Here is a 14,838-nt window from a genome sequence, read left to right as displayed (position 1 = left end):
TGAGCTCACTCACATTTTCCCCTTCTGCTTTCGGCACTTTTTCCCCCAGGACCCTCAGCTGCTCACAGCCGGGCTCCGTGGTCCCTGGGGGGGCTGCCCTGGTCCCTGTCTGCCCCAGTGGTGACAGCCCCACCCCACACAGCCCCTGGTGCCCACCCCACAAAGCTGCAGTTACACAGAGCAGCTGCCACTGCCACAGCTGCACTCTGCCGCGGTGGGCACCGGGCTGCCCCTGCCGCCTCCGTGCCCCCTCCGTGCCCCCTCCGCTGCCATGCCGAGCCCTGGCCCTTCTCTGCAGGAAGCAGCACTCGACAGCTGCACGATGCAAATAACTAAAGCATTATTTAGCATTATTAATGCTGAATTAAAGCGTTATTGCTAATTAAAGCTTATTGTGCTTAATAATTAAAGCAATTATTCGGCTAGGAGGTATCCTGGCCGGGAGGGCAAACCTCCGGCCCTCGGTGCACCCACCCTGGCACCCCAGCACTTTGGGGGCACTCAGAGCGGGACGCGTGGCTGCGGAGGAGCCACTCGCCCTTGGCAATGCCCCCCAGGACAGAGCTGAGCCCCTGGCCAGACCCTCCCGGGGCACCAGCTGCAGAAGAGGTGGGCAGCTCCGCTCCCTCCGGCACAGCCCCCAGCCCACCTCCCTCTGGGCAGTTTCACCGTCGATCAGCACCGAGTGGTGAACACCGCGATGCCACCGGTGATGTCAGGCAACGGGAGGCGGGTGGGATGCGGGGGGCACTGAGAGAATTGGGGGTGCGGAGATGGGCTTCCCGCCCTGCCAGGGAGCATGGGGTCAGGACGGGCACCCCGCTGGCGGGGTCCCTGTGCACCCTCGGGAATGAAGGGGCCCGAGGCAGGACTTTGCAACTCCAAGCTTTATTCAGTTGCTTCGGCAGCGGCGTGCATCACACGGGGGGAGGCGGGAGGCGATGCCGCGGGGGGACCGCGGCGGCCGGGGGAACGTTTGCTCCGCTCCCCGCTCCCGGCGCGGGCCGGGGGCTCTAGTTGGTGGGGTGGTAGGCGCCGCGCTGGTGCCATTGCATGTCCCGGATGCGCCTCACCGACTGGATCTGGGGGTGCTGAGCGCCGAAATCTGAGCTGTCCTTGTAGTCCCCCTTTTCAAACAGGTACTGGTAGCCCCTGTAGCCGGGATACTGGTATCCCACCCACCTGCGGAGGCAAGCGTGGGGGTCATGAACCGTTGCCCACACCATGGCACAGCCGAGGCTGCTCGGCCGCGCGATGCTCCGGCACCGCCGGGGTCCCACCACCCCCTGGTACTCACGTGCCGCTCTGCACCCGCACGGATGAGACCTTCTCCTGGTAGCCGTGGGCATGGAAGCTGGGCACGTCATCGTCGATGATTTCGATCTTCTTGCCGGTGAAGCTGGGGTTCTCGTACAGCACAATCTTGTGCTCCTGGCTGTCCTGCAGCGGGGAGAGCGGACACGGGGCATCAGCGGCCGCCGGCACCCAGCGCCGGGCAGGGGGGGGGCAAAGCCCAGGACTACAGGGAAACCGAGGCAAGGGGCTGGCACTGCGTGCCGCCGCTCCTGCCAATGCCAGGGGTGCTCCACATCCCTCCATCCAGCTCAGAGAGCCGGCACCTGCGTGGGCACTGCCAGACTTACCCGCAGGCGTCCTCCGCTCTGGGCTCACCTGCCACTGCCCCCGGCCCCCGTGCCCTCCGACCCCCCCACCGGCTCCCCGGGCCCCGAGGGCGGGGGCGAGGGTGCGCAGGAGGGGGTGCCCCTCCGCCCGCGGGGCTGGGGAGGGCGGGGGAAGGCTGGGGAAGACTTTCTGGCTGCAGACCTTGGTCTGGCGGGTGGGTAGTGGCTGTCTGGGTGCTCTCACCACTTTGATGGGTCTCAGGGAAGTGATGCTGTCGCTTCTCCGGCTGTTGGTCCAGGAGTCCCAGCGGGGGTACTCCCCCTTCTCAAACACAAACTGCTCCCCTTTGCAGCTTGCCTGCTCGTAGCCCACCCAGCTGGAAGAGAGCAGGGGACGAGCCTCAGGTGGGGCAGCAGCTCAGGGACGGGCACCCTGGCACGCGTCCTTGGGCTGAGCCCCCGGCCGTGCCCCTGGCAGAGCACAGGCCCCTCCGCTCCCTGTTGGAACATGGAAGCGAGCACCGCGGGGCTGGGGAGGTGCCGGCAGCGGTGCCAGGGCGGGAGCAGGCAGTGCTGCCCACGGAGCGATGCCTACATCCCACACCCAGGGCACAGCACAGTCAGCCCCGCATCCCTGCCGGCAGCGGCCCCGCAGGAGCACCAGCATTGCCAGCGTGGACGCTCAGACGTGGTGGCCACCCATCCCTGGTGCCCAGGGACCTGCAGACGGACAGGATCACCCACACGTCCCGGATGGGGCCGTGATCCTGCCGGGTGCTCCGCAGATGCCCCGTTGTTCTGGGTGCGGCACGCCGTCGGCCGCGGGGCACAGGCAAGGTCCCCCCACAGAGCCTCCCCAGGCACTTCTCAGGGGCTCCCCACTGCCCAGAGCCCCCCAGCCCGGGGAGCATAGACCCTCCCCGAGAGCAGGCACAGGGGTCCATGGGTGGACGGGGAGAGGAGGTGCTGCCGGCAGCAGCGGGCACCACTGAGGAGGTGCCATCCCTGCCTGTCCCTGCACCCGAAAGGAAGGAAACCAACACCGTGATCCATGCCCATGCCCACACCCCTCCTGCCAAGCAAGGCTGGGGGGCACCAGCCTGCCCAGGGCACACTGGCACCCTCTGCTCACCCACTGGCACCGGGCACCCACCGGGCGAGGCGGGCAAGCAGCACTGGCCACATTTAATCCGGGGTGTGATGCAGGTGCTGGCAGTGGGGAGACCCTCACCACGTCCCAGCCCCTCCCCACTCCCTCCCACGCTCTGCTGTGGCTCCCCAGCCCCCTGGCACGTACGGTCCGGAGTGCACGAGGATGGAGCCCACTTTGTCCACGCCAGCTTCCTTCAGGTTGGGGCAGGCGCCGCTCAGCTCATGGCAGCGGCCCTGGAAGTTCTCCTGCTCGAAGATGGCGATCTGGAAGAGAGTGGGGGCTCAGAGGGGGGGGTGGGGGGGCGGTGGGACGGGGCGAGCAGGATGCCCGGCGCACCCGGGGGAGGCACTAGGGCAGCTCCTGGCACTGAACACCTCCAGCTCAGCACCGATCTCACGGCTCAGGGGGCGGCGGGGGCAGATCTGCTGCGTCTGCAGAGGTGGTGGGAGGCTGATCCACTCCCACCCGCTCCGGGGGCCATAGGACACCTGCAAAATCCCGTGCGTCTCCCACCCCGCTCCTGTCCCCTCGTCCTTTGGCAAACAGCTCAGCCCCAGGGGGATGATTTGGGCGCTCGGCGAGGCTGAGGGTGCCCCGGCCCCATGGCAGAGCCGAGGGAGAAGCCCTGCACTGACCTTGGAGCTGGCTTGCTGCTGCTTGGAGGCTGGCATTTGGTGCTCGGAAGCCATCATCAGCTGGGTCGTCCGCTGCCTTGGGAGGAAAACTCAGCAGGTTAAAAGCTGCCACCGAGGATGCACTCGGACTGTGCTCGTGTCCGTATCCTGCGTCCGAACCCCGCAGCCCACCCAGTGCTCAGCTACCGGCTGCTGCTGAGTTGCCCAGAAAGAGGAAAGGGGTGCCAGGGCTCGTGGCAGGGTGGGCATAGACTGAGTTCACTGGTACCAGTCCCCACTCAGGGCTGCTTAGCACCACAAACCTGCCCAGGCTCGTGGAGGAGCCCCGGCGATGGTCCCAGTGCAGCATCACCCATGATGGGACCCGCAAAGACTCTCCAGCCCCAAGCAAGGGGACCCGTGAGCCCGAAGTGTTCCCAGGGCATTCCCTGGGCACCCAGCCCCTGTGGCCGAGGCTTTTCCCATGTGCCCAGCAAGTGACAGCCGAGGGGGCCCTATCCCACGTGGGTGCCTGAACAGGGTGACGGGGAGGAGCGCTGTCCCACCGCCCACCCTAGCCATGCGTGTGTGCAGGGTCACAGGTGCCAAGGGCCCCCAGCTCTGCCTGGCACAGCCGCCCTCAGGAGGGACCCTCGTCCTCAAGCCCAGCAGGACCCCCGTGTCCCAGCAGGCTCCAAACCAGGTGCCATCAGGTGATTCCCAATAAAACAAAACCTGAGCCACGGCTGGGCGGCAAAGCTCCGAGCTGGCCACCCGCTCCGGGCTGCAGGGGCAGGAGCATCCCCGCGGCTCACCCCCTCGTGCCCACATCCCGCTGCCACCTCCACACCTGTGCCCGGTGCTGCTGCAGGGATCTCCAGCGCCAGGGGTCGGGAGGAGGCACCAACAAAAACCAAGACAATAAATCAAAAAGTCTTACCAGTTGTACCAGTACCCGCTTGAGCCAGTGAAGGGCTGGGGCCGAGGGGTGGAATTTATACGGAGCCGCTGCAGAGCGGTGCCAAAACTATTTACAAACTAGTTAAAGCGTGATGCAAAGCGAGAATGCTGGATTAAACCCCAAAGCAAACCCGGGTCAGCTGACCGGCCGCAGCCTTTGTCTCCCCGAACGCCAAGCCGGGCAGTTATTTCATGAGCTTTCACATTCGGGTCGCCCGCTTTGTCGGGGCCGTTGGCAAGGAGATTTGGAGTTTGCAAGCATCAGCCGAATGCGTGCCAAGCGCCGGAGCGGCCGGGGCAGACAAAGCGCCCGCCAGCCCCGCTTCAGGAGTTTCGGAGCCAGGGACTTTATCCCTCCAACGAAGCGGCAGCCGCCGCGCCGCCCGAAACTGCTGAAGTTGGCTCTTTCCATGCGCGATAAAACGAGCCTGCAGATAACTGGCAAAGGTCCGGCTTTGCCCGTCTGCGGTCCCAGCGAGGGCCACTGCAGCAATGCCGGTGCCAGTGCCACCACAGAGGGACCCGGCGAGGTGCTGGGCCCGGGGGCACCGCGGGAGCCCCTTCCCGTTGCCGCCTCCCCAGCCCGGGGCTGCGGGAACGGGCAGGGGCTGCTCCCGGTGGGACGAGGCAGCACCCAGGCAGCATCCCGGGTGCCAGGTGTTGGGCTCCATCTCCGTTATCCTCCTCCCTTTCGGGGGCCCTGAGGAGCATCCTGGCCCCGCAGGGCAGCGGGAGCAGCGGCACCGAGGCCCCTCCATGGCACCGGGACAAAGCCGCAGTCAGCAGCGGGGGCTGACAGCCGGGATGTGCCCCCAGAGCTGCGCTGCGCCCAGGGATGGGCTGAGGGTTAAGGGCAGGGGGGGCACATGGATGACAACATGGCACTCAGACTCCCTGGGTGCTGTGCAGCACCCACAGCCCCCTCTCACCCCCTGCAAAAGCGGGATCCTCCTGTCACCCCCGTGAGCATCACGGCGTTACCGCGGCACAGACCATCTCTTGTGCACACATGGCATTTCACGGGGGTCCCACAGCAGACGTGCCACCAGCCACGGCCGCAGCCCCCCCAGGGGCACCTCTGGCTGCCCCCCAGTCCAGGACAGCCCCGTGCAGAGTCACCTCTGCTGGGGAATCACCCCCGGAGCTGCCCTGGCAGCACCACGTGGAGGGGTCGGTCCCCACGGGACCTCGTGGGGCTGCGGGGGTTGCAGGCGACCCTGCGGCTCCGCCAGAAACCGCGCGGTGCCACGGGCAGGTTTTGGTGGGTCGGGTGTGCGAGCAAGTGCCTACAACGCTCCTGGCCCCACTGCTGTCCCGTTCCACTCCTTGTGCCACCAGCTGCAGCACCGCACAGGGATCCAGCTGCTGCCCTCCCCGTCTTCCCTGGATAATTCATAGGGGTCCCGGGCCCAGGACCCCCACGGACCTGCCCCCGGTCCCAATGCTGGGCACGTGCATCCCCACGGCTGCCATCCGGCACATCCCGGTCCCTCGCACAGCCCAGATGCGGCGCGCGGCACGGCTCCTGCCAGGCTGCCATTCCCTCCCTTGGCTCTGCCGCGCTGGTTTGAGCTCGTCTCAGCCGCGGGCAGTGGCGATGCCACAGGACGCTGCAGCTGCCCAGGGTCTGGCAGCCCCAAGGACTGTCCTGGAAGCGCTTTTTGCCACTCAGGGCCACGCCATCTCCTTCAATAGCTGCAGACCCGGGCCCGACCCAGAAAGGCTCTGAAGTGGCTGCTTGGTGACCGGTGCCAGGCGCTTGGGCAGCCTCCAGCCCCTCGGGCAGCCTCCAGCCCCTCTCCCAGCCCTGCCCCAGCCCCAGCGGTCCCCAAGCCCAGATGCCATGTGCCCGTGGCACAGCTCTGCCTGCGCCACTGAGGTGGCTCGATGCCAGGACCATGCCATGCCCAGCACCCTGCTGGCACCCCCCGGGCACATGGTCTGGAGGGGTCTCTAACCACAAAATTTGCACCCAAACCAGCTGCCCCGTATGGGAGAGAGACCATCCCCAGGGAGCAACAACCCTGGATGCTGCCAGGAAGCTTCCTCAGGGCCAGGCTGGGGGTGAGTCCCCGTTTAGGGTGCATGAACCTGGCACCACCATTCTCCACATCCCCCCTGCTGCTGTGCCCACTGCCCCTGGGGCTGCCCGTGGCCCCCAGGACCCCTCACAGCCACCACCACATCCTCATCCTCCGCAGCGGAGCAGGCAGGGGTGAGGAGAGCGAGGAAGGAGCTGTGGGCAGGGCTCCCCCCGCCCTGGGAGATGCTTTGAGAAGGGGCAGAGTCACGGGAAAAACCCTCGGCCCAAGCCCACCCCCCCGGCGCTGGGCTCCCCCCGGCGCTGGGCTCGCCTCCGCACACGGCCACGCCAGCACCGCGCCGCGGCACAACCGGGGGTTATTTTTGGAAAGCTGCAGCCTTTATGTAACACTGCAAACACTCGCCCTCTCCCCACTTCTGCTCGGCAGTGGAGATGCTGGGGGCACTGCCGTGGCACCTACCCACGTCTCATCACCCTGGGCCACGGCTCTGCTCACTGTGCCCCCCTCCCAAGCACGACCCCAGCCCAGGACCAGGCGGGCCCCCGGCAGCCTCCAGCTCAGAGCTTTATTGAGGTTTCTGCACAAAAAAACACCAAGGTCACAGCATCCGCCGGCGGCATCACGTCAGGCAGCCCCTGGCACGGGGGGCAGCGGGGGGCCGGGGCATCCCTCAGCTGTTCTCGAAGCAGCCCCGCTGGTGCCACTGCTGGTCCCGCACACGACGCACGGACTGGATAAGGGGCTGGTTGGCATCCCACTCGTTCCAGTGGCGGTACTCGCCCTTCTCGAAGACGTGCTGGCGGCCCCGGTAGCCAGGGTACTCGTAGCCCACCCACCTGCGGGGATGGAGGTGGTGATGGAGCAGCGGCACCGGCACCGCCGCAGCCTCTGGGGTGGGAGGGGGATGCTGCCCTCCTGCTCGGGGTGGTGGGGGCATGTGCCCAAGGGGCTGCAGCAGGGCAGCCGGAGCTGACCCCGTGACACTGCTCCGTCACCACCGAACGGTGGCTGCAGAGCCCGGGTGAGAAATGCCATGGTACCAGGAGGGGGTGGAGAAGGGGCCATGGCTCCCGCAACAGTGCCTCACAGCCCTGGGGACACTGCCATGGGCCAGGGGAGGGTGGCAGGAGGGACATGGTGGGCACGAGCATTGTCACGGGCATAGCAGTGCCATCCCTGCTGTGACAGCTGTACCAGGCATCCCTGCCACCAACCCAGGGGACCAACCACAGTGCCATGGGAGGGGACCTCGTCACAGCATCCCTGTGTGCCACTGTCCATCCTTACGTTCCGTTCAGGGCCCTGACGCTGGCCACACGGTCCTGGAAGCCATGGGCCCAGAGGCTGGGCACGTCGTCATCCACGATCTCCATCTTCCGCCCGGTGTAGCCCGCGTTCTCAAAGAGGTGGATCTTGTGGTCGGGGCTGTCCTGAGGGCAGGTGGGGATCAGGGCCTGCCCTGTATGTCCCCAGTCCCCCAGGACCCTCCCAGCCCAGTGGTCCCCATCACTCCAGCCGTGCTACTTGTCCCCGGGCGCATGGACACCCCAACGCAGCCACTACTCACGATCTGGAGGGGGCGGATGGACATCAGGCTGTCACTGTTGTGGCTGTTGGACCAGGAGTCCCAGCGCGGGTAGTCCCCCTTCTCCAGCACGAACTGCTCCCCGGCAAAGGCTTGCCGCTCGAAGCCCAGCCACCTGCGGGACCGGAGCGTCGGGGACGGCACGTGGCAGCGCTGGTGGGATGCTCTCCCTGACCCCCCATCCCTGGGCTCATCCGTCCCCCACGCCCCGGACTTACGGGCCGGACTCCACCTGGATGGAGCCCACCTTCTCCAGGTCTTTCTCGTTGATGTTGGGCAGCTCCTCCGTCAGCTCGCACTTCTTCCCCTGGAAATTCTCCAGCTCGTAGATGGTGATCTAAGGCGGGGAGAGTCGCCATCAGCCGCGCTGGTGGGGGGACCCCCTGCCCCAGTGCAGGACCCCCCTTGGTGAACACTCCAGCCTTGTCCCCTCTGTCCTTGCCACATCCCCTCCATCCCCTCCGTTCCTGCCGCCCTGCGCCCACCGCGCTCCTCTCCGGCGGCAGAGCCGGGTCCTGCCACGTGCCGCTGCCCCGACGGACGGCTCCGGCTCCCGGGCTTTGCTGCGCAGCCACGTGCTGGCCAAAGGCGTTTGCTCCCTAAAACACAGGTGGGAGTTTCACCCGTGACAGGCTGGAAACAAGTTGACCGGCTCAAACGCAGCATCACAACCACAGAGGGTTCGTGCTAAGAAAGTTCCGGGGCCGCGGGTTGTGGTCTGCCCCAGCCCAGCCAGGGCCCACCCTTTCCTTCTCACTGCTCCCTCCAAATCCATTCGTTCCCCTCGCCTGGCCTGGAACAAGCTCAAGTTTCGGTGTTTTCCTCTGGATCCTGCCAGGTGCAGGGACCACAACCCCTCCCCGGGAGCTCCGGCTCTCGGCAGAGCTCCGGGGCTGAGCTGCAGGATGAGCTCGAGGCAGCACCGGTGGCCGGAGCAGGTTGGGCGCAGGGCCCGCGGTGCCCAGCGCGACTCGGGGAGTGGGAGGGTTGGCACGGCACCCGGCTGCACCCCAGCCCTGCCCCAGAGGGGTCCCAGCCGAAAGCCCTGAGCCCAGGACACAGGCAGAGGCTCCCGCAGACGCTGTGCTGTGGGGGAGATCAGTGGATGGAGGTCTTCTCAGGAAGGTCTTTCCACCCCAAAGCAACAAGCAGCCCAAGCTCCCAGGACCTCTTTGCCAGCTGAGACCCCCTTTGCAGGATCTGCTCCCCGCACCAGGAGCAGCTCTGCCCGAGCTGCGGGAAGGGCCGCAGCCATTGCAACACCCACAGCTGATCCACCTCCGACCGACCTCCGGGCGTGAGAACTCCAACCTCAAACCACGCACGAGGAATTTCCCCGCTCAGACCTCCAGCCGATCCCTCCCCGCCGGGACGGGATACTTCACCTCCTGGATCAAACCCCTGCGCAGCTGCACGCCGGATCGCCGGGCAAACGCGGCCAGCAGCGTCTCCTCCTGCCAGGTGGCAGCCAAGCCCCGGGACGAAGCCGCCCTCCCCAGCCCATGAGCAGCGGGTCAATGGGAGCAGCGGCACTAATGCTGCCGCGTTAGCAGAGCCGGGGGCCGCCCGCTTCCCCGGCAGCGCTTCGGCACCGGTACGGCCCGGTGCGCGCGCGGCGACCGACAGCATCGCCCCATGTCTGTCCGTAGGCGGTTGCCCCCGGCGTACCTTGTAATTGCCACCGCGCTCGCCAGCACCCTCCCCAGTGGCCATCTGCTCGGGGGGACTTTGCTGCTCGGTCATTGTGCCTGGAAAACCCAAATTGCAGGAGGTTAAACCAGCATCGCCTTCACGCGAGGGATCAGCCTTTAAATTACAAAGTGCTTAATAAAACAGAAAAGACGAAGCTGGCATGGGAACAGGTAGCAAAAGTCAACACAGTTCCCCCCAAAGGCAGCAGCTGCAAATCCCCAGGGATGGCCAGGCTAGAGGGAAGTGCTCTGTTATCCATCTTATCCATCCTCCTCTCCCTCCTGCACGTGGCCCTGCATCCTCACCCAGCATCGCTGTGGGGCTGGGGAGCCCATGACCGAACTGAGCCATCTTCCAAGGGATGCAGGATCCCTCTCCAGCCCTGGGCAGCTCACCCAGCTGCTCATTAAACTCATGTCTACAAGCCTGTCCCTTGTTTCCAGCAGGAATTTGCCCGGTTTCAGCTTCCAGCTGCTGCCATCTTTCCCCACTAACGTTAAGGGCTGGCAGCTCTCCCTCGCTCCCGCAGCCTGGCATCCCGGTGGGCATCGGACCCGGCGGCTGGAGCCGCTGCCGCCACGGTGGCTGGTAGGACGGCAGCAAGAGCCCCCTCTGCTCTGCAGGAACATCTCACAAAGTTCCCACTGGAATAGGAAACCCCATCCGAACACGCCTCCCCCGTCTGCTTTCGCCACGCCAACGCGCGGGGCTGTCGAGAGCTTAAGAGATGAATAAAAGAAAGTGGCTTGGACCGGCGGCCTCCACCAAAGCCCCGCAGCACCACGGCTCGCCACGCGCCAGCCAAACGCTCGCCACGGCGACACCTTGGCTCAGACTTGCTGATTCTCTTTTGAAGCCCCTTCCAGTCCAAGCGGTGCCGCCGCTACCTCTCCCGGCGCGGTTCCGCTCTGCCGGCCGGCCGCCGCGGCCGGCCCTGCTATTTATGGGTTGCTTCTGAACAGAACAGCACATTATTTGGACGCTGATACAGCAGCTGCGTCCACTGAATTCCATCCATGAGATTTCATCTCAATAGCACGGGCTCGCAGCGGGCTATGGAACCGTTGTTCGGATTTCTCCCGGCTGTCCCTTAAAAATGTGCCACTCGGTTGACAGCAGATTAACGGCGAAATTCACATCAGCACGTTCACGCCGCTTCTTGCCAGGTCCTCTGGAAAACTCTCCCATCAGCAGTTAACGGGAGGGTTTAGCCTAGAAACCAAGCACAGCGCAAAGCGAAAAAAAAAAAAACATGCAAAATATTTACAGCTCGTTTGGGCTCCAAGGCAAGCGGAGACACGGGGCCGGTGTCAGCTCCTGGGAGCTCCGCAGGAACCCGGGGGTGGCTGGTACCACGGTGGGAGGGCAGGACCAGCACTCGAGGTTGGGGCTCTTGCTTCAGCGTTGACCCTCACCAGGCAGTTACCTCCATCGAGCCCCTTCTCCTTCCTCGCACGCCGGCTCCTTTCCACGCCCTGCGTGTTTCCCGGGAGCACACCTGCATCACCATCACCCTGCCCGGGCTCCAGGGGACCAACAGGGTCTTTGGGCAGCCAAGCGCCTCGCACGTGGGCTGATCCATCTTTAGAGGCAAAGCAAGATCTAACGTGGGAACGGGCAGCCCTTCCGCGCCAGCTGCCAACCTCAGAGTGCTTCACTCCGCCGGGAGCGGGGCTGGTTCCCTCTTCTTTTACTACATCTCCGTTTCCTACGGTTCTTGCAGGGTTTTCTACCTGCTCTTGGTACTTCTCATCTTGAAACTGAGAACTACACACGAAACATACACCGAAATTCCCAAAAAGCTGCTCCCCTTGGCCAAGCTGGATGAATTTGATGTTGGTCTGACTGGCAGATGGCCATAAAACCATCCTGTCTGCGACAGCTCCCAGACAGAGCTCCCCACTGCAGTTTGCTGTATCCCACCACACGCTGGAGCTGCTTACGGCAAAGGCTCTTCCTCCCCATCACGGCACTGATGTCCAGCCACGTTCGTTGTGATGTTTCCATCTTCCCTTTGAAAATGAAACTGTTTGGCTGTGAGTACAAAAATCACTTCTCAAAGGAGCGCAGGGAAAAGGTCCATTTGTCTCTCTCACCAAACATGACAGCATCCGTTTTCCACAGATTCGAAACACAGAGTTGTTCTCACCAGCCCGCTCCTCGCCAGCGTCCCCACCACACGTCACTGGAGCAGCCGCAGTGCCCGGGAATTTTCCTTTCCCAAACTCGTGGAGCTTGCATGTTGATACAGCAATTGCAAAAACATGACAGAAGGGGCACTAGATCCCATCGATTTGTCTTCCTAACAGAACTCGGTTTCCTTTTGCTGTCAGCCTCTTAAACCCCTTTGAGAAATGCTAACCATATACTGTTAGAAATATATTTTTTTTTAATATCTGGCAAAGCTAAACTTGAATCGTAATTTTGCAGCACAATACACAACCGCCAGAATATCTTTATTATTTAGGAAACTAGGCAGTACAAACTATTTTGTACAGCACAATATATTTAGAGAGACCCATATTTACATATTCTATAAGGCTACGTGGAATGATATAAAACTTTATCTGAACAATAGCTCCTTTAAAACCAGGCTTGATGTCATCACGTTTAATATAGAAAAATCCGTGAGCCATTAGACCCCAGCTCTCCTTCTCCAGGTTTCGGCACAGACCCCGTCCTCCTCAAAAGCCCACCTTGATTTCCTTTAATTCACAACGATGCAGGAAAAGCCACCGCCAACAGCCCTCAGGAGCGCAGAGCTCGAGGAGAAAACAAACAGTTGCTTTTCCTCCACGTTTCTATTTGAGGCCGGAGCGGGACTCCCACCCCGGCTCCCACCCAAAGGCTGGGGCGACTTATCCGACGGATCCTCGGAGCGAGGGCGGATTTACTGTCCGAAGGTATCTGCAGTTAAGTGATCAGCAAACCCCCTCACCACCCACGTGTGGAACACGCGGCCAACTCCCAAAATGCCACATTCAACTGACTTTGGGGTTTTTCCCACGCCAGCTGCAGCCCTGGCCGTGCTGGGAATCCTGCTCCGCTCCGGGGACTCACCGACCGCGCCGGGGTACCGCACACACGGAGCGTGTTTGGGCATCGCAGGAGACCTGGACACGCAGCTCCTCGGGCTCCAGAGGACGTTCCAAGTGGAACGTGTCCAAAGCTGCTCTCGCTTCCCCCCCGCAGGAACACCAGGGAATGACACCGCGCTACCGGCATCGGAATTTTTCCATGGTGAGGGGGAAAAGGCGCAGAGACAGAAGCGCCTGTTACTGGGGCGCAGATTTTTAAAGCGCTGTGTTTTATAGAAATAGAAATATAGTTTATATAAACTATTTACATGGCATTTGTCTTCGAACTGCCCTGATCCCACTCAGGGGATTCCTGATCCCGCTCAGCTACTCCGGTCCGTCAGCATTCCGTCCAACACCTTGGCACCAAACCGCCCGGGCCAGGAGCCGCGCTGCGTCCGCACCAGCACTGACGGTTACAGACGGCGGCTGCTGCTCCAGGTGAAATGGCCGGTTAACAGTTTGCATTTCTAAATTTACCAAATGTATAAGTGCGTTGGACAGTCTGCCAAGAATTGTCTGCAGACAAGCAAGAGGGTGAAGTGAACTTCTGTGCAGGCAAGAAGGTGGGAGGCTCCACTTCGGGGGCGCTGGACAGGAAGGGTTCAGGCTTCAAACGCTGCACGTTTCTCTGCAGGAAGGAAAACCAAAGCAGCGAAACTTCCAACAGCCACTCAAACCAAAGGGCTTGAAAAAGGTGGATTTGCAAACAGAAGAGTAAAAAGGAAGGAGTCCACAACTGGGATTCCCACAAAGAAGCAGAATGGCAGTGCCAATCTCCGAATTCCAAACTAAAAAGGGGAGGGAGGATTTCTGGTAGCGTCACGGAAAACAAGAGAAGTGTCATCATCAGGAACGATGTATTTCCAAATTCCACAAACCCTGTACTTTCCCTCTTAAAAGCCATTACTCTACTGATGCAGCTAAAAAGCTGCGCAGCTGTAACGGACGGGACGAGGGCACTGCGCTCCACGGGGAGCACCGGGATCTCCAGCGCGTCCGTTATTACTCAGACACTGTTAGGACAAGAGTTGAAACCTGCTCTAGGGCAGGTCCCAGAAATTAATGCAAATGCAGACATGAAGAAAGTGCTGAAATTAAGAGCACGCTCCCATCTCCTATTAATAGCAAAAGAAAGTATGTGCCGACAAAAGTGAAAGTGTAAAAAATTCAACGGGCATTATTTGCAATTAAAATAGAATTATATAAAGTGTATTACAGTGTGTTCTGTCATTTAAGAATAACATATTTATAGATCTTTTATTACATAGTGATAACCTGAAGAGAAGGAAATAGGTATTTAATCCATGTACAATATAAAGAAAAGACAGAGCAGAAAAAACCACTTTCCCATTCAACAACATTCTAAAGATGCTTTTTAATTAGACATTTAAGCATTAAACATTTCTCAGTAGTAGGTTAAACTACTAAATACAGTAAGTTTCAGTGCATTGTCCAAGCAGATGTGGAAATGCATACACATTCAAAGGGCTTTGTGGAAACCTAGTGTTAATCCCCTCAGTTTCCTCAACCACAGAGCAAACACCCCAGTTACAGAATTTCCGGCCTTCATTTATTAGACCAAGAACCAGTAAATCCTCCAACTACTGGTAATGCGACACTGTCAACCTGCTGAATTCAAAAATCAAGCCTGTGTCAATATTCTCGTAAGCAGGGGGGATTTACCTGATTTCTAGATATGGGTCGGAGTAAGCCCCACTCCATCTGAGTGAGAAAAGCAATCCTCACTCCTGCCAACGCCGCTCGGGGCTGGCCGAGGCGCGGGCACCACCGTGGCACGCGACCGACGGACCCTCGAGTGCTGCCATGAAACAAAAATATCCCAAAAGCCACATCTGCAAAGCTTATCTTAAAGAGCCGCCTTTCCCACCGCCGTCTAAAGAAAAGGGAAAAAGAAAATATGTGCAACATTTCAAAGTCAGCTCCGAGGAGCTCTGCCAGTCTGCTCGACTGCACCCACCGGAGCCCGCCTCTGTCACCCGGGGAAAAGCCACGTGGGATGAACCGTGTGGCAGGGCTCTTGGGTGATCTTTTCTTAACTGGGAGCAGAAGGGGCTGTAAAACTGTAA

General features: G+C 61.5%; 2 protein-coding genes across 3 annotated transcripts; both read right to left on the bottom strand.

Annotated features, from left to right (window-relative positions):
* Nucleotides 1–1,013: 1,013 nt before the first annotated feature.
* On the bottom strand, nucleotides 1,014–3,759 carry CRYBB2 (crystallin beta B2). 2 transcript variants are annotated; one of them, XM_086623267.1, is made up of 6 exons: nucleotides 3,713–3,759; nucleotides 3,411–3,486; nucleotides 2,920–3,038; nucleotides 1,825–1,999; nucleotides 1,298–1,440; nucleotides 1,014–1,182 (listed from the first exon to the last, which is right to left on the bottom strand). In XM_086623267.1, the coding sequence occupies exons 1-6, from the start codon at nucleotides 3,757–3,759 to the stop codon at nucleotides 1,014–1,016; spliced, it is 729 nt and encodes a 242-aa protein (XP_086479393.1). The 2 variants fall into 2 exon arrangements, with proteins under 2 accessions (XP_086479393.1, XP_086479394.1); XM_086623268.1 differs by lacking the exon at nucleotides 3,713–3,759 and having other exon boundaries at nucleotides 1,867–1,999; nucleotides 3,411–3,464.
* Nucleotides 3,760–7,064: 3,305 nt separating this feature from the next.
* CRYBB3 (crystallin beta B3) lies at nucleotides 7,065–9,727 on the bottom strand. Its single transcript, XM_086623266.1, has 5 exons — nucleotides 9,648–9,727; nucleotides 8,198–8,316; nucleotides 7,962–8,094; nucleotides 7,682–7,824; nucleotides 7,065–7,230 (listed from the first exon to the last, which is right to left on the bottom strand). Exons 1-5 carry the CDS (start codon nucleotides 9,720–9,722, stop codon nucleotides 7,065–7,067), a joined length of 636 nt encoding a protein of 211 aa, XP_086479392.1. The 5' UTR covers nucleotides 9,723–9,727.
* Nucleotides 9,728–14,838: the final 5,111 nt, after the last annotated feature.

Source organism: Tauraco erythrolophus, chromosome 19 (assembly GCF_009769465.1).
Source record: "Tauraco erythrolophus isolate bTauEry1 chromosome 19, bTauEry1.pri, whole genome shotgun sequence".
Classification (NCBI taxonomy): domain Eukaryota; kingdom Metazoa; phylum Chordata; class Aves; order Musophagiformes; family Musophagidae; genus Tauraco; species Tauraco erythrolophus.
The sequence above is the reverse complement of the archived record's forward strand: the minus strand, read 5'-3'. Positions and strand labels throughout refer to the sequence as shown.